At 46.6% G+C, this 25,583-nt stretch overlaps 1 protein-coding gene across 1 annotated transcript in view; it reads right to left on the bottom strand.

The window, feature by feature from the left end:
• LOC131286575 (uncharacterized) overlaps nucleotides 1–25,583 on the bottom strand; it is a 103,626-nt gene that overhangs the window by 40,007 nt on the left and 38,036 nt on the right. Inside the window, exons 11-12 of the mRNA XM_058315546.1 lie at nucleotides 12,839–12,948; nucleotides 12,587–12,752 (exon numbers count right to left, since the gene is read on the bottom strand). Coding sequence (XP_058171529.1) covers nucleotides 12,587–12,752; nucleotides 12,839–12,948 — 276 coding nt within the window. The remainder of the gene's footprint in view (nucleotides 1–12,586; nucleotides 12,753–12,838; nucleotides 12,949–25,583) is intronic.

The raw sequence follows: 25,583 nt of genomic DNA, 5'->3' as shown, positions 1-25,583 counted from the left end.
AGTTGAGATGCTGTCATCGGACTTCAGCCAGCAAACTGACAGCCGTGTGCAGCCAACCAAGTGACCGCGCGGTCGGAAAATTAATCGCTTGCTAGTCTCGGCAGGATGGTTTTTAACATTCTCGTCCATGCCTCGAGGATGGGAAATTTGATCCACCAAGGAATTGAGCTTCAAAACGTAGGCGTGATCGATCCGGTCCGGGATAGAGCTGTCTTCGAGTGCTGTGGAGGGAAAGTCGAGCGAAAACCATTACCAACCTGTAACGAGAGGAAAACAGATGGAAATCAAAACGTTAAACATATGATTCCAATCGGCACGGAAAGGGGATGATATGTTCGCCGTACGTGAGAGGAAAGAAAACGAGCAACCGGTTCAATAAAACAAGCTGGTAATTTGTCTAATGACCACCATTTGGCCGACGGTGGCGAGAGTGGAATTGGGAAAAGCTATCGGTCGAAGCAATAAAAATACATCAAACGCATGCTCCCGTACTTCCCGCTTCCCGTTGATTGGTGCTCGTACATTTACATACAGCCAGTGTTTTTTTTTTTCGGGTGCTTCTATACCGTTCCGAACCCGAATGCGAATAAAGTGAAACGGAATCCAATTTTCCTCCCGGCCCCACCCCACCCCCAAGGCCAGCACGTGTGCCTGCAAGGTATGCAATCTTTTCGCATTACGAAGATAAAGTTAATGCCATTATCGGCGTTTCCGTTGTTGGGCTAGCGCGATGGGTTTTCTTTCCCAGTCCTCGTGTTATCTGGACGTTGGACCGAGCTACAAACTTTTCACCACCCGTGTGGCGAGTTTGGTGGAAAGAGCGAGCAAGTGAGCCATGTCACTATAGCAAAAAAAAGGTAACAAAATAAAATAGCAGGGCAGAGGGGCCGGCCTCTGAAGCGCGCACGATATGGCAAACATACGATACACTCACACCTACTGCGTGGATGACATCACCGTCATTATCAAAACCATCATCATCATCATCATCATCTATGTGATCAGTGATGGCCTCGGTTCGAGCGAGGGCAGGCGTAACAAATCGAGATAAAATCTGCCTCACTGAGCATCCTCATTGCCATTTGACTTTGTTTTTTTTCCTTCTCCTTTTGCGTTATGTTCGGATGCATAAGTTCCATGGGCTCCGTGACGGGGTAGATGGAGCTGGTTGTGCGTGCCTTGTTTGCATGCTATGTGCGAATGACGGCGAGCAATGGCGCCACGCACTACCTCGTATGTGGGAGTGGTACGCGTCCCGGCAACCCCGGGGCGGTTTCCGTACGTGCGTGATCTCGATATAATAAATGAAATCGAGTTAAAATTGCATACCAACAGGCGCCAGGGTGAAAGGATCCGTACGCGCTCGTGCCCGGCTGCCCGAGAGGCTGCAGAGTAAGTTTTGCACTGACGGGCTGGTAAACGAATGGGAACGAAGGGGGGGAGGCATCGCCAACGACCGCAGGCGCCAGTGACTTTTTTTCCATTTGTTTTTCTTCAACATTTTCCAGCACGGCAAAAACAAAGTCACTTGTCGGGTTGGAGGCAACGTGCTCTCACATGTGCAAGGTGGCGAAGAAAATCCACCCACCGCTGCGTCTCTGTGTGTTTGTGTGTGTGAAGTGAACCAACTTCCGGCACAGAAACACAAGGGCGAAGAAGAGGACGGGGAAAGTTGTACGGTAAAGGGGGCCCACACGGCGCTTGACGGCGGAGTTCGGGCGATGATAATGCTCGGGGAAAGTAATCATGGTAAAGCGGATGGGATGGTACGTAACACAGTTGACGCATCGGGTTTCGCCTCGACCAAAAAAGGGAGGGAAGCGGGGGAAAAGGAGCTGCAACGAGAGGGGACGAACCCCTGGCGTTGATGGCGCCTGCCGGCGGAAAAGGTCGGCGCAACAAGCTAGTTCAAAGGTTCGGTTCATTCCGTCGCACGATGGCGACTCGAAACGAGCTCGGAAGGAACATTCCCGGGCGAACCGGAGGAGGTGAAGCGCGTTGTGAGGGGGTGGCGCATGTTTGTGAGTCAATTTTCATGATCTCATCGCGGGATGACAGTGATGTTTTACGGTGCGAAAAGGGAATTTGATGGCCACTCTTTCCCCTCCCGCACTCGCTCTCCGGCATTCGCCTTTTCCCGTCTTACCGTTGGACGGCAGGAATTCGTTCGCTTCGGTTTTTGCAAAGTGGGTAAAAACAAGACACGACGAAGCGTGATGAAGATGATCGTAATAAAATCAATTAGCTAGCGCTTTTCAGCAAACGGTACGTTCAAGCCGAACCCCCGGGATCTTGTTTGCACCGACTTTCGACTCGTCCAGTAGTGAGAGAGAGAGAGAGAGAGAGGGGATCACTAAGGCATACAAGTGATGTCAACTATTGCCATGTGTTTGTGTGTGATAACCTCCTTCTTCTCGACTGCAGCAAGAGTATCATTTCTATCCGCCAGTTGATCGCATCGAAACCGGAGTCCGAAGTCACGAAGCCCCTGCCGGGGGGTGTTCAGTAATCGTTTGGACAAATCGAGCAAATCGGGACCGAGAAACTCCTCCGGGCCAGATTGGATGATGCAATCTGGTGACTGGCGCAGGGAAGAGATTAATTGGATTTTAATAATGCATTTGCTGGCTCGGTGCATCGAAGCAATTGATGTGTCTGTGTGTTGATGGGATCGGACACGTATGATGGCCGATTGTCGATGGACTGAAATCGTGTTCCTTACTCGCTGCAAAATCTTTATTCGGCTGATGGAGCAAAACGGTATGAACCACCAGGCGCCTCCATTGAGAATTTGAAGCAAAATGGTATAAACCACCAGGCGCCTCCATTGAGAATTTGAAGCAAAATGGTATGAACCACCAGGCGCCTCCATTGAGAATGTTTTCTTCATTGGAGTATGGTTATCCCAGCTTATGTTCCAACGAACTGTTTATCATTGACTCTAGTTTTAGTCACAACTTAGAAATTTATGTATCGAATCTAATTAAGGAAAATAAGTTAAACATCTTCCCAACATTAAAGCCTTGTAATGATATATTTGATAGCGATCTTAATAAAACGCACTTCATTGGACTAATTTGCATCCTAAATCGGCATTCAATGGCGTGAGTAAACATTGATACATTTAGAAAGAGGGCTAACTTTTCTGTTTACCCTCCGGCTCGTTTAGTTGGCGACGTTTCTCGCTGAGCATGCGTGTGTGTGTATTTGAGTGTGGGTGAATTAACAGGCGTTGTCTTATTAGTGCAAACTCAGCGGGAAAAGCGAGCGGTTTGTGATTTGTATACTAGGCTAATGGGTTCCGTCGGGGCGCTGGATGGAACTAACGAGAGAGAATTTCCAGCGGTTTACCGCAGGTGTAAACGGGTTTCGGAACGCTCTGTTGGATACACGCACACACACATGCATGCGCACACCCACCGCCAGTTGACGGGTGATGGTAATTGATGGTGAAAGTTTGAACTAATTAGCGTCACTGTGCCGTGCGGATGTCGTTTGCGCCGACGGGAGGCGATGGTGGCGATCGAAGGGGAAAGTGCTGATGTTTGACTAAGACCGTGGCACACCGAGCTGGATGTGGATTAGAGAAGTTCACGTCCCCAACTCGCGGGTAGATAGTTTCCATTGAGCCGCAGAAGCAAGTGTTCACCGACACGCGTACACAAACACACACAACCAAGTGCAGAGTACGTGAAAACCTGACGCAAAGTGTTTAGTTTTGGGGTTTTATAACAAAATATTTACAGGCGATTTGATGGTAGAGCGAGCGTGTGGGGAACTTCCGTGAATAGTTGTCTGCAAATAACGTTGAGGTAGTTAATTTGTTTATTTGGTTATGAGGAAATATGCAAAGTTTTTGTTTGTTGACAAATTTTCTCCCGCAAACATATTCATCAGAAGTGCCACATAAGTAACGTCGTTCTTGGGAATCTGTCCTGCAGCAAAAAGAGACATATAAATGACATTGGAAAATTGGCACTGCCATGGAAAATCACTGTTTGTAGGTTATACGGAAAAAGGTGAAATACTACAAACCAAATCAAGACGATTTAATCATTTTCTAAAAACTAATAGTGTGCACCAATACGTAACATGATGAACCACAATGGAGAAAAAGTTTGACTTATTTATCCTTGAGATATTCAACACTGTTTTCCCAGTGATTTCTGCATCTTATGTTTATGAAGAAAAAACCTTTGCTAGGGAGCATTGAATTTTGTTAAACATCTTTCCGGTTGCGCTTCTGACACCGGATTTGGAAGGCCACAAATTTCCATATATTCGTTGGAGTTCGTGGTGGTTGAATTTTCCTACAATAGCATCGTCGACAAGTTGAGCTTCGTGGAAGCATCGAAGTGAAACTTTGGCCACCTGGTTAGGAAGAGTGCATGCAAATTTCAAAACTTGCCCGAATCTGACGAAGGATAAAGTCTCGCGGAGGGGCAGTGTGTGGAAAATCGGGCTAGATCTCAAAACCTTTAAGCCACAGCTGAAGAGGAATGGAAAAGCGCCCGGTAGAAGATAGGGTGGCAAAGGCGTAGACAAGCACTTTTGCTTCCAGTTTGCAGCTGACGTATGGAAAGAAGCAGTAACCACGCCCGGAGAGTTTGTCGGAAAGTTTTCGTCCGTGGAAATCACGCTCGCGTACCGGTGGGAAAATCTATCCCAGAACGCGCAGGGATGGAACCGCGCGCGGAGCTAACAAGGAAACATGGGTGTGATTTTCAGGTGATTAACATCCATTATTCATAATTCACTCAGTTTTAGAAGTCTAATTCCAACTCGCTCCGAACCGCGAAAGCGCGAGACGACTTTCTGGACGGCGGTGATTTAAGTTTCCGTGCCGCGTCACCGCGCGGGAAAAGGGGAGGTTTTCCCACATGTCAGCCCTGTTCGACCACGGCGATCGATCATCGGCTTCGCCTTGCCGGATGTACCAGCCCGGTGGGGTCGTCAACGAAAAAGGGAGGGGAAAACCATCGACATTTGGTTTGGATCTTGGAACGAGATCCGATGGAAACTTTGGCCATCGTCAACTTGTCAACGACCATCGTCGAGCGCGTTCGGCGATGAGTTACGACGGTTGGCTTAATCGGGGCCGATCATTTTCATCCCATCGCTCACCCCGCTCGCTAACCTCTTCCGGCGCCCTTCGATCGGAACCGAACGCACGACGTCAATCAGGGAAGTTTCCCGATCCATCCGTTCGGAAGGATGAAGAGAAGTGGTTCGACTTTTCGGTTGATGTGCTGTGATTGTGCTGAGGAAGATGTAGGTGGAAATTTACCAGAAGCCACCCAATCTCCCCCGTCACCCCTCTTCCCCCAACTAACAAAACGCGTGATTGACCACTGAATTGATTGACTTAATTAGGGCGGAGTGGAGAGTCAACAAAATCACCGGAGCGAAAGTTTAATTGCGTGAAGCGCTCGACGATGAGCTGGACACAGTTTAGCCACCGATGTTAGCGTCAAAGCAAAAGCCTTCTCAGAGGACATTCATCGCTCGCTTCTTTGTACGATAATTTCCTCCGCGGAAAATTCGATTGTTTGATTGTGCGAGGTAAATTTGATTTTCTAATTTGTTTTCTTGTAAGATTGAATCGTTTATATAAACGCTGGGTGGATGGTTGATTAGATTATTCCTTCATTTTGTGGTGTGGTGATTTGTTCCATTTTAAATCATTTAATACATTTCTATCATTCTTATGCTTAGATTTCAACGTACTTCTGTTTTGGAAATAATTTGGTTTGGAAACAAACATTTTCAATCCGAATGTTGATTGGATTGATCTTTGGTCATTTGAACAACCACAACAGACATGAATTATACAGTATTTTTTAAATTGAGTTAATTAATAAATAAGAACAGCTTTTAATCATTCTAAAATGGTCTTAAATCCATGATGAAAGTCTAATTGACGATGACGGTAGTGCTGTCTTTTCATTTTGTTCCCTGTAATATTTCTTTCGTAATTTTATCGTCACAACGTATAAAATTAAAAATAAAACATCTATAAAGCTACCATCCCACAAAACGGTTGGTGATCAGGTCCGGAAGCTCCGGCAAACTATTCGCCAGTAAATGTTGTGAACCTCCGAAAGGCTATTAATTTTGACATCCGGAACGCGCCGCAAGCCCGATTCGAAACTAAAACGGTTGCCTCATCGGCCGTGCGGTTTGGCTTCGAAACTGCCAAAATATCGCTTCCTGTTTCGGATTCGGCCCAGGGTGAACGGCCTCCGATTGTTGTGAAACAACAATTAAGCCATACACCCCGGTCGCATTTCCCTTACGCGCGCGCCCCAACCCACCGTGACTGGCAAGTCGCTTTTTAATGGCAATTAAAAATGTATGCAAATCAAGAATTTAATCGTCCATTTAACCGTAGGCCGTAACCATCAGCATCGATGTTTGTTCGGCGAAATGTTGTTTGCCTGTTTTCAACGTCGTACGCTTCCTGCGCCGGGGGTGGTGGTTTGCCTTCCCGCGCCGACCATCCACCGAGTTCGCGAGGTTGCCAGTCTTTTCAAATGTAAATTAAGTTGTACGAGCAAGTCGTTAAAGGCGTATCCCCTCCGGACGATTGTGCGGGGTGGCGCTTGATTCGCAATACGACTCGCAAAAGTGGCCTTCTCCCCCCGCGGTAGTGCGTTCTGCATGTTCATTTCTTCACGACGCTCGGCCTTGTCGTTTGGTTTTCTTTCGTAGAATGCATAGTCAACCGAAGCGACTCTCCGATAGTTCACCGGAAGCCATCAGGCGGCCTCGAAGGGTAGCCACGCCATTGAAACGGACCCTGCAAGGTTTCCTAGTGGCGAGGGTGTGGGAGTGTTTGTGTGTGTTTGTGCTGCTTGGTAGACCATTTCATCCGATCGATAACCCATTTTTCCGCCGCGTTCCGGATTCTCATAAACATCGTATCAGCGAGGGGAATTCGAAAAAAAACGAAAAACCAAACGCTACGAAGCGAATATTCGAATACACGCGAAAATCCTTCGATTATCGGTTCGCTTTCGACATTTTTTCCTTCCGCTCCCCACCGACCGATGGCTGGATGAAGCTATTGACTCGGGAGTGGTTCTAGCTCAAACGATCCCTCGCCACTCGGAATCACTTGCCCCGATCGATGGCGATGGCGTGAAGCGAAGGAAAAAGTGGTGGTTTTCACTTTGTTTTTTGTCTTCCTCTTCCCCTTTCGACATCCCCTGGTTGGCGGCGCGGAACGGCTTCCGGGTGAAGTTTTATTTTATTTCATTTTAATCTCCCTCCTGGCCGATGTCAAAATAATCGCACTCCGTTGGAGCGCACGAACGAACGTCGGTGGGGGAGAGAAACGTTCCTGAACGGTAGGGGGGAGTGCGGAGGAGATGGTGTGGCGAAAAGGGGGACTGCCGAACGGAGGAAAACAAGTGATTAATTAGAAATGACAGGAAGTGAAAAGTGGAAATCGTCCTCGTAATGACAGATATTAAGGTCTAGCTGGTGGATGAGCAAGGCGGTGGGCTTTTCGAGCGTCTTTCTTTGACGCGCATTCCGGCATTTTCCCGCACCGAACCGCACTTTTCCCGATACCCTCTTACCCTCATTCTTCATTCACCTTCACAAGGGACGATACACCGACGCATACACAATGCTAAGCACATTTAATTGGACTCATCATTTGCATTCACGCAACTCGTCCGGCGCAAAGGAGTAGCATCCGCTTTTCCACAATATTTTCCAATAGACAGCCGAGCGCACATCGGAATGGATGGACGGAATGGAATTTAACGCGATCGAACACAAAATGCGACCGGGCGTCCATTTCGTTTCGTGGCTCGCAGACTCACAAACAAGACACCTTCAGCGAACCGGAAACGTGCCGGGAAATGGGGGGGACAAGCGGGTTCAGGGGCAGCGCACTCCAATCATGGCTGCTCGCTGTCGGGAAAGGAACATCCACTCGGAGATAATGATGAAATATGTTAATTAAATTTCAAATTTCGCTCTCCGCGCGATGAGCAACATTAGTGAAAAATTATTTCGACACCATTTTTGCTGGAACGGTCAGTTCCTGAAATGGATCGTTGATTTAATTGGAATATTTTGTTACCACTTGAAAAAGCAACAGTGAGGATTCGAGGTTGTAAAGTTCAACGAAAGTACTTTACTATTAACTTAGGAGCAGCGCAACAGCTTTCGAAGTACGATTGCTACAGCACTCCAATAGCACCAAATAGAAACTACTTCAGTGCTCGATTGGGCAGTCTTTATTGCACTGATGCTTCTTTATCCTCGTTTTTAGTCAATTTGAGCTATCCGGAGGGTTCAGGGATGTACCGTGAAGCATAAATCTAGGTATTCTTGGGTAAACATTCCTTAAAAAATTACTAAAAATTATTACATCTACCAACTATGCGGTAAGGTTTTGTTTTGGTTTTGCCTGCTGGATTTATTTGCAACAAGTCTGTTTATTTTTACTCACTATCGTAAACGTCATTAAGTAGATTATAAAATTTTGTAATTGAAAATTAATATTTTTAAACAATTATACGTTGAAGAGTATTAGTAAGGATAAAATCAACTAGGTTAAAATTCAAAGATTATGTTGAATATATTAGAAAATAAAATAGTAGTTAAAACCAGGGAAAATAAAAATGTTAAAAATAAAAACTCGATTAGATACACCCCTGGGAAAAATGTGCAAGGTGTTGCACAAAATCGAACAGCGAGCTAAGGTTTGAGAGAAAAGGAGACGAAAGCATAGTGAAAGCCAAGTTGTCGGAATCACCCAACAAATCTTGCACTCGGATCGATAGTTAAAGTTTTCTCCTCTATATAATGGTTGCGATTGAACGAAAGGCACTTCAAGAAGACCTTCGACCCGAACGTGAGGCTCCAATATAGTTGAAAGTTGTATCATAATTAAGTTTTGTGCGATTATTCCCCCGTTTTCAAACGTTAGAGATGAAACTTTTGCTCGGGCAAAATGTGTTCTGCATATTGAGAAAAGTGTTGTGAAGAAGTTTTCAATTCTGGTTATTGTATATCAATGAACGTTTATATGAAGTGAAGCGTCAAACTGTCTGAATCCAGGATTTTATATTCTTCCTTCTTTCCGGTTATTTTTCAGGACTAGTTCGATCCACCCATCAAACGTGAGGCTAGAGATAATCGAAAGCTAGCTGTGGAAAATTTATCGAAACCAACGCCATTGTCATCACGTTTGTCAGGTTTGCCAATCTTCTCTCGATCAAACTAGCATTTTCCAATCATCATTACCCTCGCATTCGGCACGCTTCGCTTCGTCGGGCCGTGGAAAATTGGTCGTGCAAAATTGATGCTTGTTCATTTTGGATGGTTTCGTGAACAGCGTCACCCAACCAAAAAAGAAGAATAAAAAAGCTGTCTTCAAAGACGCAAACCGGTTTGACAATGGCTAAGAAAATTTATAATGGGATTGCCATCGGATGTCACCCCGTTTTGGGGGGGCGGGGTGTGTGCCGTTCGGGAAAACGGAGTCTCTGTTTGCTGACGGGAAAATGCAAAAAAAGAAGAACGAACATCCCAGGCATCAGAAATTGACAGCCATATGGGTTTTGTGCAGCAAGACGAAAGGGACGCGAGGCAAATGGACACACTGTATATACATGGAGTCCCAATTTCTACGTTGTCAGCTGGCGCCATCTGTTGGTCAGTGTGTGTGATGGCAGCGGCGCACTTCTGGAAGAAACTTTTTTGCAAACGAGAAAACTAACTTCATGGGCTGGCAAACAGAGTGTCCGTGTGTGTGTGTGTCTGTGTCATCTGCGGTGGATGTCTGCTCCAAGACGTGGACGGACGGACACCAAGGCCAAGGACGAACCATGCACCGATGTTCGGTGACATGTTTGCGCTTTCCCGGACGTGCATCGGAGCCGGAGCCGGAACGGCACACAATGGCAAATATCGAACGACAAACGGACGGAAAGTATTTATCAATTGAAGCATTCTTCCCGAGGAATCGTTGGTAAAATATTTGAACCTTAGTTTTGTCGTTCTGTTTCTGTTCTGGTCCGGTGTTGTGTGGAGCTGACGTACAGATTCACTCCAGCAGGACATCGGCCGGTGGCGCCATCTCCAAGGGGAACCAAGCAGGGGAAGGGGGGCGGCTTGGGACACTGTCCGACAGACACTGGAGAGCTAACTTCCAGTCCCGAAACTCCACACAGCTACGGTCTTGTTAACCCGGGGTATTGCATCGGACTTGTTGTTCGAAAACGGTGTGTGTGTGTGTGTGTGTGTGCGCCTAGTTGTGGGAAAAATTTCAACTATTTGACGTTCGGTTCATCCACCTCCACCTGTATCTCCTACCGGTCCCTGTAGAACGGAAAAGTTCTCCTTGTCCGGTGCGATCAGTCCGGGCTCGTGTTCGAAAGGGTCCAAAGCCGGAGCAGAGGGAATGTCCAGTACGATGACGATCCTGTTGCCGGGGGAATTCGACCCGACACGAAATAGAAACATCATTCCCGATCTCGCTGTCCCTCTCTCCCCCGGTCCCGGACAGGGAACTGCCGGAAGTCCCGGGGAGAGATATTGAGCTATTTTTCGGCTTCACCAGCAGCGCCAGCCGATTTGCTGGACGCTGTTTGTAGAACGTGTTTTGAAAGTTTGAGCAGATGGACGTTTCACGCGGGTGCACGTGCGCGCGTGCATGTGTGTGTGTGGTACCGATGCACTAGTTTATGTATGCATGTTTGTTCAAAAAAGTTTCATACGACCGGTGGACAGGAGAGTTAGCTCAGGGGAGTGAAAAGGAGTGAGTGTTCGGACATCCCCGGGGATGATATGCACGATGTGGACTGGGAATGCAAACTCTCCTGTCCCTCGCTTGACCCGTGTCTGTGTCGGAACTGGAGTTGACACACACAATGCGACTATTACTGCTATTAGTCGATGATGCATTTGACAAGTCGCAGTTTGCCCGAGGGTTGGTTCGGTTGCTAAGTGAAATCATTCGAGAGTCTACTGGAGGGCCAAAGGAGCGTCACTGAATGCTGGTTGCTGAAAGTATCATGATCCAAGTGGACTATCGACTGTTGGTTACTATGGGAATTGTTTTCACATATTTCTAATAGAGCTGCCTACTGTGATGGCGTTATACAAGTAAACGTTTTATGATTCCTAGTACTATTATTACATAAATTATCATGCTTGCTTTTCTGCGAAATAGTTAAGATTCCTTTTATAAAGAATCCTGTTATGAAGTGCTCATTAAGTCGCGCGTACTAATATGTGGATAAACCTTTGAAAATAATATTCTTGGAAAACAGGAGTATTCTATAATTTCCACATCGTTATCCGGTTTATGATAGAGCATGGAAATTACCGTGTCTGTTACTAACTGATCTCGTCGTCAGAAGCGCAATATAAGTCCTCCTCTCTCCCCCGCAGGTTCCAAGTAAATACCTCCGAGATCGATATCCGTTATGGGTTTTATGCTCGCGCCGGATCCATCGCGGTCGAAATGCATTTTTGATGCCACCAACCGACTGCAGCAAACAGCATATGACGGAAATCGAATACACCTGCATCCCTGTTCCACTTTCTCCATCGGCTCGACTATCCCTCTTTCTCTCCTTTTCTCTCTTGCTCGGTGAGATTTTTTTTTTCTTCTCCCAACCGGAAGCCTCAGAGCCGTGTGAATGACGTTTATGAGTTCAACCGAACGTCGAGGTTAATTCCGCCCGATTTGTGGTCGGGACAGAGGGACGGCGGAGGCAGGGTGGCTCATTAAAAAAGGGATGGCTTTCAGCGGAAATTCCACCTCCTCCGTGCTCGATGTTCGACGAATCCTCGTGCTCGATGTAGGGAGAGAGTGTTCCGCTGAATGTTGCGTGATTTCCGACAATCAATCGATGGCAAAAAAGGCCGCTCCAATCCGTCCAACGTATCTCCCTCCTCCACCGTCCGCCACCGTCCTGATCCCGGAGACCTGGGAGAGCTTTGCTGCACATAATTAATGATGCACACGATTGGACTGATTTGTGGTCGGTTGATTTGCTATCCACGCCGTCACCGCCTGTGAACGCTTTCCCTGGATGACATCCGATCCTCCGGATGATCGATATCCGAGCCCGGTTGAAGGGGGAGGTCGAGGCATACGCTGTGAAAATCGAATCGCATATCGCATTCCACCCCAGTTCGCAGCCGGTTGAAAATGTCGCGCAAGTGAAATGTTTATGTGTCATCGTTCTGTTTCGGTGTTGTTTTTTTTCCCTCCTCGATCTCCCTATTTGTTTTCCTATGTTCCTTTCCTTTCCCTCCCACGGTGGGGTGGGAGTTTTATTTCCCGCCACGGGGGAAAAACAATTCAACCTTCACCTGGGCCGACGCGCAGCGAATTCCGAAATTAGCCAATCACGCGTGCGAAATTAATTTTGCCCTAATAATTTCGGTCCCGTGCAATAATGCGGCTCCCATTTCCGCGGCTTTTCCAAGCGTGAACGAGTTGCATTTTGTAACTGCCAGTCCCGTACAGAATTTAGTTCACGTCGAACAAAACCATGGAAACTAAAGCGAAGAAATATTTGCATGCTCTCGCTGAAGCTGAAGCTGACCTTACCTGAACACGCTTGCGGTGGCAGTGGAAAGATGAGCGTGGTGGAGCTTTTCCGGCGGGCCACAGCGCAACCCAATGACTGTGGCTTGAAGCTTCGCAGCTGCTGCATAAAATCCGAGCACTCCATCAGGGCAACGTCTGCGAAGTGCAGATCGCACAGGATTTGATTCTGCGAAAAAGAAGGGGGAATGAAGCGGAGGAGCGGGTTGAGTGCGCTGCTGTACCAAACCCCCCCAGGGGGGCTAAATCACTCACCTTGAACCGTCTTGCTCGCTTCTGATTGGGGCCAGTGAGGTTGAGACCACATGAGTTGCACCTCAAACATTCCTCGTGGTAGTGATTGTTCTCATACAGCGGCGAAGGCTCTGTGTTTGGAAAGAGAAAGAGGAGGAAGGTTTTAATGAATATTCTGGCTAAGTGTTCGGAAAGAGGTTAAGTGACGTTTCATTTGGACCGCATTCTAAATACGGTCGTTCGGTCGGCCGCTCATAATTGACTGCACGATTTATTTGAAATTAAGGACACGTGGAAGTGGAGTGACACAATTTTCATTACGCGAATTACCCTTGACGGAAGATGGTGTAATTTATTAATTTTGAAAACTCTTTGCACGTTTGAAAAATGTATTATTCTCAATCGGTCACGAACAAGGAAAAACTTAAAACCCAGCAAAAAATAGATACTCTCGATTCAGCAAAACCGAACAAAATGATAAGGTTAACAAAGTTAAAGTAGTATCTCGGGCAATGGTAAAGGGAAACCAAACTCTTGCGCATGAAAGGCGAACAGCAAACCTGCTTTCCCGGACGATTTGGACGGTAAATTTCCTAAGGGCCACTAGGCAAACGACGAGTAGGAAGCTATAAGAGAACATCATTCGTATCGAGTGCGAGTTGAGATGAATGGACAGACACACAGGCAAAAAAAAAACCCCTCATCGTAAGCCGATTATAGATATTTTCCAAGTGCTTGCTTTTCGCTTAACTCTGGCCACGTTTCTTTCGAAGTGGGTGTGCTTTGTGTTCACTTTCTTTCCACACCACGAACGGAGACAAACGGAAACACAACGTTGTCGATGTCGTTCTAAAGCGGTGAAAGTATGTTTTCGTTCTACGAGGCTTGGCAATGGAGCCGGGATGTTCGCCGATGCATTGAAAATTCTTGTCGTGTCGTTAAGGTTGTGGCGCGAACTAGGCACACGCTCTCTGTGTGCTAGATGAAGTGAGGTGTGCGATTTAAAATCGTTTTCCTTGCAAAGGGTGTTCGGAGTTGTTTTTCTTGAAGCATTAATGCTGTGGGAAATCTTTTGGGAGCGTACAGCAACAGGGAATATAGCAGGAACAGTGAGAAACATAATTACTCGTCGGTAAGCTCGTACACGCTTTTGAAAGCGATGAATTTTCCTCGTTGAACTATTTTCCAACGTTTCCTCATCTGAAACTCGACGAACTGAATACACTTTCGATGAATCTTCAAACAGATCGCGACAATCAGTGCCAACGTTTCGCACTGGACATTATTTTCCTCGAGCATTTCCCACCCGTTTCTCCTCATTTGACTCCCCTTCGTCTAAGGATGGTGGAAAAATGGTTTGATTGAATTTAGAAGCGTGCCGATGGGGCGAACATTCGCTGGAATCTAGGCCACGCGGAACGAGGAGAAAGGAAACGATGTCCAATGGTCTTGTAAATTGATGCATTCGATTGGAAAAATGGTACATCAAATTAAGTTTGATGATGTAACGACCGTAACAACCCCCTTGGGGGAGGATAGGAAAGGAAAACCAATGGGAGAGCGCTCGACGGTCTAGGAAAATGAGGCACGAAGCTCGATTAGATGTTCTAACTGATCATTTCCCTTTTTCCTCCCACCAGCATAGGCACAAGCCAACAAATGGTTTGCGAGAAAATGGTACACGGGAGTTATTTGGCCGTTTCGGTTGGAATGCGAAGAAAATGAATAATCTTTTCTTCGTCGTTGCGTTAAATTCCGTGGCGTTTGGTAACCGGGCGAAGGCAAAAGGAAGAAAGCGGTTCAATGTACCGGAATCACTCGTGTAATGCATCATTTAGGCAGGATTTAGGTAAATTGAAACAATTGTAAAAGGATGTCCGGGGGGAGGCTAGTAGAATTTATCGGTTTCGTTCGCTTACTCAATTGCTTGCAAAACATTAATGGGGTCGATTATGCGACACAAATTGACATTAAGTGTCGGCGAGCGTGGCAGTGTCTCGTGTTTGGAACAACGAGTTAAATTGGTATCGAACAGTTGAACTCTTTGTTGAATAAATTGCTAACGAATAACCATCTAGAATTAAATGAATAGATCAACCAGACGGTTGTCTATTATTTTCCTATTAAGAAGTTTAAGTCCTATCTCGGTTTAACAACTTCACATCTCAGCCCATTCCATAAAGAGAGGATGTTTCTAGCAGACTTGTAAGTCATCGATTGACACTAATTACGGTTGCTCAAAGATAAGTTTATCTTCACTCTTCAGCATTGTTCGAACGAACAACATTGGCCAACAACCCTCAGCGGTCACCCTTCCTCCCCTTTGCTTACGCGTTTTTTTGCCATTTCCCAAACCTACCGACTCATTGTCCACGGAGCGGAGAAAATATCTCACTTCGGGCTAATTAATTATGGCGTCTTTTTATGGCATCACATGCCGAATAATTCATCCAACGGAGGCACAACAAAGGAAGCGAACCACGAACCAGGGTTTCTACGGAGCGTCCCGGGCAATAAGGAGGCAGCGATGGAGGAAAATCCGTGCCCTGAAGTGTATGTCTATGGCCAAGCAAACACACACACACACACACACAGCGTATATAGTTAATGGCTCCGCTCGGAGATGAGCCCGACAGCTGCTAAAGCGTAAAAGTTTATTATTTATGTATTGAATTATGGGTGCGTAACGGCCACTCGTGTGCATTGGGGCTGATGAAATAGGGCGGAATATATGAAACACCTTCCCAGTGGGCTCACCGCAACCCCTTTTCCTCGCCCACAGACACGGCTACGGCCTCGTGGAATTCAATTACTCTCCGGCCAATAAGGCCACGCTTGAGCCGAAGAAGGACGCGAAGGCTGATCGGACGGAACGTGGCGTAGACCACCCTGGCCAATGTATCTATGAAACACGATCATTTGTTATTTCTATACCAGTCATCATCTGCTTGGTGCCTCCACCACCTCCCCTCGCGACCAGGGTTCGTGCAGGGTCGGTGCAGATCGATGATGAAAATAAACGATTTATTTGTCGGCCACACGCCGAATGACCCATCGCCGTAATGTGTTCCCACCTTTCGCGCACTTTTATCGCTAGCGAACGTGCGAGAAAAGTGAAGGAGCAACTTTTACCATCGAAGAGGAGTCTAATTTTCGCACTCCCCCCACCCCTCTCTCTACCACACCGGGGGCCATCATATGATGCGTCGAGCTAATGGCGGCTAGGACATCAAGCGAGACTGAGGTTTTCTTTCCTTTTCCAAACCACAAACGAAGAAAAAAATGCCGTGCTAATGGGGGGCGATTTTTCCTTCCCCCAAACCGTCCGCCACCCCGACTTTCCTCCTGTGCGAGAGCCTCTCCCCGTTTGCCCCCGGGAAAGAAGATGGCCGGCGGCTTTATTGACCACCGCGATGGTTTTCATGGTGGCTGCAGACGGTTTCGGCGTGGGAAGAAAATGGCACGGACCGGACCATGTTCACCTGCGTTCATCCCTCCCCCCCCCCCCCCCCCCGGAAAGGTGGCACCACCCCGGTACGGTGCGTTTTATGAATGTTCGAGGGTGTAAAAGATGAGTTTTGGCCATCGCAGAAGAAGTTGCTGAATATTTAACGCAAATCGGTCAGTCGGTAAATCATGGCGCGTGCAAAAGAACATCGTAAAGCGCAAGAAGTGGTTGACCAGCGAAGGGATTTTTTTCCCCAAGAGTTGGCAACAGTTTCCGTCCCCTCCCCTGTTCTTGGCTCCATTAATGGATTCAACTGAACTTTGCTTCACCGGTATCGAGCGAAGTCCTCAAATATATTGGAAATCTCCCATGCTGTCAAAATAAAAAAGCGGTATTTTTCGATGAAACATACAGACTCCCCTTGGTGCCAACAACCATTTTACGATTTCTCATTTCGAGAGCGAGCGCCGTATGTCCAGCAGCCAAAATCCAAAATGGTGTGCGGTGTTGAATCGGGTTCATTTTCTAATGTTACTTCGTTTCTATTTCCCTCCGTTCCCGCTCATATAATCTCTCGCCTTTTCCCTCGAGCAAAGGAAACGGAACTTCATAAACTTTTCTTTATGCGAAAGGAAAACCGAGAGAGAGAGAGGAAAAGGGCTACGCAAGCATCGACGTCGGGGAGAAGGTTTCCAACTGCGTGAATCGTTGATGGCGATGGTCATCAAATATTGATGTGACAGATTGGAAGATTGGAAAGTGGCCAGATGGACCGCAGGTGATCGTTGTGTGCTGAACGCTTACGTCCTCTTGGGGAAAACCCGACCAGGATTGGAATAGTCGTGCGTGGGGGAAAATGGAGAGTGCCAACCGAGTGCAGGTGAGTCATGATTTTCTTTTCCACTAGCGTCCTCGAATTCCAGCATGGTGGATTAGAGCGAAATGATGGAATTCATTATTTACCTTGTGGTCATAATTGGCTTTCTTTGACATATGGAACTATCGGAATGGAGGAATTTATCGGGGAAAACGATAGATTTCATTGAAAGGGAGCAGTGTCTGAGAAATGGTTTTTCTCTGTATCAGCTAGCAGCTGTTTTGAGTGATGTGATGTGAAAATTTTATTAAAAAGGTTCGTCAGTGGCTTCAAACAAACATCACTTAGTATCAAAGAAATGTTATGTTTCCGAAAGCACATTGTCCTTAAGCTGTCATTTTCCTTCTGCCAGCATTCTCTTTTGTCATTTACTGTTCAACTTGTCACGTTAGCGACAAACACGGCTAAAAAGAAAGACTGACAAATTTTCCACGAGGAAAATGTTGGAAAAATAAGATGTTGCTCATCGCCAGTGTCACGGAGAAAAATCTAACTTCTGGACGGAAGGTGACAATGAAAAACAAAATCCACTTCAGGTATCTCCAGAAGTGTCAAGTGACATTGCGGTCAAGCGGATGAAGTTTCGCTCACAAGACACACAAAAAAGAAAAGAAAAAAAAATGTAATTCCGTAAAATCCGTGAAAAGTGACAGCAAAATAAGGGAGATAGAAGGAAAAAAATATATATTTCTGACGCTCGGATAAGGATGAAAATGCTGTGCGCATCGTGGCGGTCAAATCAAGTCGACTTTTCACCTCGAACGGTGGAACTTTACCGTCCAACTAGAAGAACTTTTCCTTCCACCCTGACCGGGATCGAAAGCACCAAAGCATCATCATTTTGTTTGACTTTTCGCTGGTTAAGTTTACCAGCGGGGGAGGAAAAAAAGCAAAGTGGCTTGTTTTCGCCAACTTGATTCTTGGAAAATTAACTGGACCTGTCCGATTGACTCGTGCACCACAGGGAGTAGGAAAAGCACAAGGATAGAAATATATCTGAAACTCAGTGGGTAAATGAATATAGCACTAAAGTTTTATCAACAATGGATAGCTGAGTGTTCTGAGATACTTTTTCGGATTTTCCAATATCACTATATAGTCGCAAAATAAATCACTAAACGTTCTCTTGACCCTATAAAGCGCTTTCTGGGAGCCGCATATCGCGTATCTGGAACTGTTTGCCGTTGTTTACTCCTTGCCTGCCAATAATCACTTCATCAAGCGGTGTGGTTTCTGGTAGCTCGTAAACTCTGGGCGTCAGCTTACCATTTATATGCCTCGCAAGGTGGTACGTATACTGGGCGCCACAGGGCGGAATTATTAACATAATTTTCCCACAACCACCAACGCCAGTGCGTTCGACTAAAACTAGGCAGGGCAATAAAGCGTACAGTTTCGATGTAAGCTGATATGCGAAGGAACGCGGCGAGGCTTCGTTCTGGAAAGTATTTTCACGTGACTCGCCCTCGGTAACCTTAGCCGACTATTTTGAGCGTGACCCTGTTGCTGAGCGGTTTCATCAGCAAAGTAGGATGGAGGAACGGATCGTTACGAACGCGCTCTGTTTTGACAAGTCGTGACTGAGGCCAATGTTCTGTATTTATGACTTGAATAAGGATGCGATAAATTATGTTGATTCTAGGTGCTTTTACCAACGAAGACTGTTCTTCTTGTATAAATAATAAATATTTCTAATCACAAACATACTTTACTAACGAAGATTCAACCATTGCGAGTGACTTTGGTGTAGAATGGAAGATGGAAACGGTACATCTTATTTAGGTATTCTTGAGTCTAATTTTTATGTTGCTAAGTTTATTCTGTATCCAAGAAAGGTATTTTAATATCATGTTATGTTCGAAGATTCGACTTGCCCTAGATTAGCTTGTCTACTATTGAAAAAAATATTTAAAAAAAGTAAGTCAAATAGACAAGTGGTGTAACATGTTGTAAAAACATAAACATGCTTTGCAATAAACCATTCCGATAAAGTCAAGAAGAACAAAGCGCTGGCTCAACAAATAGCTGTTACATAACTCGTAATTTAAGAGCGTCGAACGTGGCAAGAAGTGATGAAAAACTAGTAGAAATTGATGGAAGCGAATCAAGGCAAACAAAAAATAATGCTATCCTGCAACCTCTGATAAAGAAGGTCCCCCTCGCCAAGCCTTTCGCCAGCTTCCACGGTCCGCTTCGTTCGTCGCGTTTATGTCACAATTACGTTCATGAAGCGAGTTTTCCAGTTCATTCTTCGCAAACTAGTTTATCATCATTACGTCGCTTGGCTGCAGTCTCCGGCCAGGGATTCGCCTTGTGGCTTTGCCGTGTCTAAGATCTCTCTCTCTCTACGAGTGCAAGAACGCAATTTGAATTCGCAACGAATCGCCCGAGTCAGCCCGAGTCGTTGGGCGATCTGCGCGTTCAAAAAATGGCGAGGCAAAAGAACGCCTTCGGTGGCCAAAGCGGGCTCCGAAGAGGGTGACGAAGACGTTGCATTATGGCTGCCACCCGCTGCGCCAAGTGGTGAGTGATGGAATGCACGCTCTTGTCGAAATCCTCTTGCATATATTTCAAGTAGCTCCTTTCTTTCGTTCGAAGAAGAAATTTTTCACGGTTCACTGTTTAGCACTCGGTGGTTCGTTTGTGCTTCGTTGTTCGCGAGGCGGGATGAGTTCCCCCAGAACCGGTGCTATCAATCTTGAATATTGAAGACACTTTGCCCGTATAAGGTTGTAGCTGATTTAAACCAGGTCGTGAGGATTTCTCCCAGTTTTGCTGATTGATGTCAAAGGAAGTGGTCTTTTTGAGTTCCGTAGCTCTCGACCGACAGGAAAATCATCCATACTTTTCATTTAAATTAAGTTATGACAATTGTTATGCCGAGCAAACGACTGGATTTTAAACCACTCCTTAAGCAAAACTACTGAGAGCTTCATTGTATGAGTATTTTCAAAACAAAGGTCATTTATTTTCTCTTTCCTTTGTAGCATTTGTTTCTAACCCATTTACAGCTTTTCACAAAAGTTGTTCATGTAATTGCTTCAAAGAACACATACTCTTGTCACTCTTGCGGTATTCGGTAAGCTTCTCTGTGAGCAGCAAATCATCTTAAGAAAATATATACGTGAAACACACATCCTTAACCACATCCAGTTAGGAGGACAACGTTGGTACCAGCGGTTGAACGTCGCCAGTGGTGCCTTTAGACATAAATTTAACGAAACAGATGGCTGATCCCGATTGTACATTTGTTACACGAAAAGTTTTCCCCAATTCCAGCATCGGCTTTTCGTGTCCGTGGCAAAAGGCTTACGCTCTACGAGCCGATAAATTACGCTCCATATGTCAGAATCGGAGTGCAGGAATGCCGGCCTTGCTTCCGGGCAGGCTGGGAGAAATAAAAAAAAACAACATCGTTACAGATAACAGCACTAGCATGGGAAGCGAACAAAGAAAACAGAGGGAAGAAGAGAGGAATGAAAAGAAAAAAACATACACGCCAAAGCATATCCTATATTCGAAGTGGTGCGAAATGGAAGAAATAATCCTCCTTGGAGAAAATGCGACCCGTCATTCGAATTCGCAAGCTCAACACTTGTTGCTGTCCAGCAGTGTGTGCGAGTGTGGTCGGTTGGTTTTTGGGAAAGCTGGTTTTACCCTGCCCAGGGTGACGGGGGAAGCATGTTTCGGCCGGAGGGAGGAGATAAGAACGCCACAACAGAGTCGAAATCGTTGCAAAATCCCAAATGCGAGTGAACATGTCCTATTGCAGCACAAACATCAAGGCACGGCAGTTCCGATCCTTTTGCAGGATTGGACAAGGAAAAAGTAAAACAACGAGGACAGTTCTAAATGCTCTGCTTCCGTCGTATGGAGAGTTAAATTGGACACGAGCATAACGTTGTTGTCGTACATGGCTTTTTTCTCTCTTCCGTTTGGGAACGATGTCCGATTCAAAGGGATCGATTTCGCTTTGTTTCGAACGACGACGGAAAAGAAAAACACACAAAAGCACGATACTGCCTTTGATATGAGTTTGAAATTCAATTTTACATTTTTGATTGCATTACAGCTCCCAGCTCGAAGGGACAAGCAGCAAGAAACGTTCTGCACGGTCACAAGATTTGCTTTCTTTTCGTTCTCGCCGGCGAAAGGAAGTGGCGAAAAGGTAAAACCACCTCCGTTTGATGTCGAATTCGGATTTGGAGCGTTCGCCGGAATTGCCACAATCGGTTGCCAGCGGTTCGGACGGACGGAGAACGAACCGGCTGGCTCCATCAGGCAATCAAAGCACCATCAGTCGAGAGGGATCCGGTTTTAAAGTCTGCAAGAGGCAGCCACGAGCACCACTCCACGACTTCATCAAAGGCGGCGTGGCTTCTTCTGCCGCCAAAGCACGCAGCCAGCTCCGTTGCCATCGGCTACCGGGCGTCTCCATGGGCTGCATTCGTCAGTGAACGGCAGGTTCGTTCTTCGTTAGCTCTTTTCTTGCCAGAAGCTGGAAGGAAATTCCTTGCCCAACTGAAGCCAACGAAGGTGATAGCTTTTTATCATTCCGTTTTTTCCAGAAAGGAGTGGATGGATTGAAGATGGTAACGGGCTCGCTGACTGACTCCATACAACCCGTGCACACATACACTGACGAGCACCGTACCACTCGGAAGCTTTATGAAGCGTGTCTCTTTTTTCTCCAAAAAGCCGGTTACAAGCGGAACCTTTCGGGTTTCCTCGCGGGACGGTTCCATCCAGTGGGGAGGAGACCTTAACGAACCCAAGGAAAACAGCTGAACACAGCTCGACGAGCTTTTCGAGGGCATCGAGAACGTGATCGTGGAAAAAGATATGACACCCAGCCAAACACCACTGTCACCCCTTGGCACCGAGGAGAAATTCGAACAGACTCGGGTTTTATGGATCGAACAGGTTGTGTATCTGGTGCGACCCACCGGATCATCGTGCGCCGGGGCGATAGGGAAAATGGCAACGATTTGCTTAACACGACGACGACGACGACGACGACGACGACGACGGTTTACGAGGTGAGCCAGAAAGCCATGAACCTTTAAAGTTTGGTATCAAAATGGGGAAGGAACGGAAAGGGAAAGAACGGGGGAGGGAAGAATATCGAACGCCGCCGAAACGGTTCACTTCGAGGTCATGAATTGCCTTTTTTGGGGCAGGATCATTTTATTACCCTCCTCCATCCATTGCGATGCCGAAGAGGTAAGGTCGCGAGGTTAAGGGATATGTTGTAACCCTTCCTTCCCTCCGCCACGGTCCCTTGTGGAACGGAATATGCTAATACGGTCCCGAGATATTGCTGGCCCGGCTTCGTCAAAGCGCCTCCCCGTAAGTTATTCACCTATATGGAAATAAAACAAACTGCTCATCGATTGGACGGCAACGATGGAGGAAATGGAGGGTTCGTCCTTGGAAAGGAGTGCGAACCAACAAACTACTGACACTCGCACGTGGCCTCGGCACACACACACACACACACACACACACACACACATATATATATATTGAAAGAAGTGGAAAGCGGACACCAAGTGGAAGGCGTTGGAGCTTTAACGACGATACAGGATCAAATCTATATCCTTCCCGTTTCCCGGGGTTTCGCCTTGCCATAGTGATGTCGATTGTGCACAATCCACCTACCGAGGAACTTGTTTCAGTTGAAGGTTTCCCCCCCTCCCCCCCCTTCCCTCCGGTAAGGCATCATAAAAACCCAAACTCCACTCCGATGACGGCCGTCCGGAAGGGTTCGAAATCAATTATCGATTTCCGGGACGAAACCGAGCCCGAAAGGCATGTGAGCTTTCCCGCTTTTGCTTCCGAGCTTGCCGGGGGTCATTTTCTGGCGGGGTGCGGGGTACATTTCCCGAGCCCGGCTGAGTCGGGGTGTTTGCAATTTATTTATTTTTATTTCCTATACCTTTTATGCCCACCAATGCATCGGATCGAGATCGGGATCGGACGGTACGCGTTGTTAGTGGCTCCAATTGGCGTCGCTTCCACATCCACTCCATTCCTAACCCCTAACTCCTGCCGCTCTGATGCAGTTTAACGTTGATCATAAATTTTTCTCAATTTACGCAAATGCCGAACACTCCCTCCACGTTCATAAACTATTTACGGCACCGGAAGCTAGATTGAGGTTCTTAAGGGCACCAATTTGCACCCGTTGACTACGGACGGGGTGATTTCACGTTGGGTGTTGTTTATTGAACAACTCGCGACGGTTGTTTGGTACCACTCCATCCTGTTCCAATGTGTCAATAGGGGATTTACTCCTCGTAGTGATTGAATCCTCCTTGGGATCGAGTATCGCGTTTCGCATCGAAGGAAATATTTTCTTAGGAAACTTTGCAGACTTACAGGGCTTATTATGAAACTCGAACGTTAGAGAATTTCCAACTCAATCGTCACATTTGCATTATGTTTCCGTTTGGTTCCTGGTCGAGAACTTTTTTGTCGATCAAATCAATCTGTCAAAAAATGTGGGAAAACGGTATGCATTACGTTTCTTGAACGGTCAAAAGGACTCGAATAGGATAATTTTTTCCGTAAGTCTAGTACTAACGAAAATGCCAAACAGTTCAATCGAAGTCCCATACGGGAGTTCAAATAGTAAATTGTAATACATAAAATGCATTCAAAGTAAAAAAATCGTTCGCTTTAAATTGTAGAAAAAAACACGACAAACTCTTCAAAGATTTTTCATTGTTTACAAAACACAACAGTCGTTTGACACCAGTTTGACAGTTGCGCATGGAAAAAATCGATGAAACTTTCATCGCCTCGAACAAGTGGCCATAATGCAATTTACCCTGACGTTCGAGTTGACGGTTTTCGTGTGACGTCACAATTGTTCGAGAATCGTAATAGGCCAATATATCTTCAATTCTTCGGGCAGTTGTGATACCATTTTACCCAGTTTCAATGATGTTAACTTTTAAGGTGATTTTTGAGTTGATTCGATGAAGTGGTGAAATTGATGCTAAAGGTCAAGAAAAAGAGCTTACGAGTTCAATGGGTTTCTAAATGGTAGAAAAATGAGTGAGCTTGCTTGCGAATTGGGAGCTTTTATCGCCGATTTGACGAATTCACTCAATGATATCTTCGTTAACATTCATCCACACTTTGTCTTTTGACGAGGTTGGGAAATTTCAAATATCTTTTTCTTCGCGCTTTTTCCCCTGAAAAAGGGAATTCATCATTAATTCTTTCGAGAAGATACGTTTTTCCCGTGAAATTGTACCAAAAAGTGCGACGAGTTCGAGCTGCTGCACGTAATTAATGGGTAGGTTTTGGCTCGTTAATTACAACGCCAAGCAGTGCGTAGTCAGTTCCAAATCACCTCCTTCCCATCCCAACGTCTCATCCCGCGGTACTCAAATGTGTCGATACTCGAGTGGCAACACGGTGCGAGAGAGCGCTGTTCGCAATCGATCAATCCCAGCGCCCCGACGGAGCGGGTGGTGGTAAAACGGTCCGTTTGATGTTGGTGGTAAAAATTAACGTCATTAATCTTAACGACGCCTGTCGGCCGAACAGATGAACCGTGCCATTGTGTCGTGATTTCCGGCTCCCTTTTCCCCCTGTTTGGCGTTTAATGATGGCTGTTTTCCACCCCGTATGCTTCTTGCGAGGTAACGTGGGAGAACCTGGGCAAGGGTGGGAGGAAGGGTTACCAGGAAATGGAATCATTCATCAAACATCAAACCCGTGGCGCGTCTTGTCTGATCGGGTGCGGTGGTTGTTGTGTTGTGGGTGGCACAGTGTGCGAACTCGATTGATGAACATCGCGCGCGACGTAATCGAACCACTACTATCGGAACAAATAAAATAAGAGGGGGAGATGAAAACACGGCCGGGGTCGGGAGATGTACCTCAAGCCGAGAGGGAAAACCCTCCCCCTTTCTCATGCGAATGCCTTCGCGTTCCTTTTACGCAACGAAGCGCTCACCTGCAGATGGGGGTGTGCCATTTTCGCCGTCGTTAAGGGAAACTGCCTGGAGGGTGCTTTTCGTGCCCCAGGACCCCCCCCCCCCTCCCCTCACCCTCTCGGTCACGTAGCCCCGCTCACGCGTTCAGTATGATTGACGGCAGATGGAGCTCATCAAAAGGCTCCCTCGGTTGATTGAGTGGGTCGTCGCCCGAAGGGTGGAAGAAAAGCCCCTGCTTATAGTTGCCACCCTCTGGCTTACCTTCGGTAGCTGGAACCGGGAGCGTGCAAAACGTTCCGGGAAATGTTTCGCGCCAACTGTTCGCCCTCGTTGCGCAAGGGCAGGAAATGCACCGTGGACAAATTGTTGGCAAGCAATGAAAATGAATATATGTGAGCGTCAACCCATCCCCACAGTCGGTGGGGGGTGGGCTAAGGAAAAAGGCCTTGGAGGTTATGTTGGAAGGGGAAAGCTTTTACCTCGCACATT

The sequence above is a fragment of the Anopheles ziemanni genome, chromosome 3 (genome assembly GCF_943734765.1).
Source record: "Anopheles ziemanni chromosome 3, idAnoZiCoDA_A2_x.2, whole genome shotgun sequence".
Lineage (NCBI taxonomy): Eukaryota > Metazoa > Arthropoda > Insecta > Diptera > Culicidae > Anopheles > Anopheles ziemanni.
Note: the sequence above shows the minus strand (reverse complement) of the source record. Positions and strands in the feature narration are given on the sequence as shown.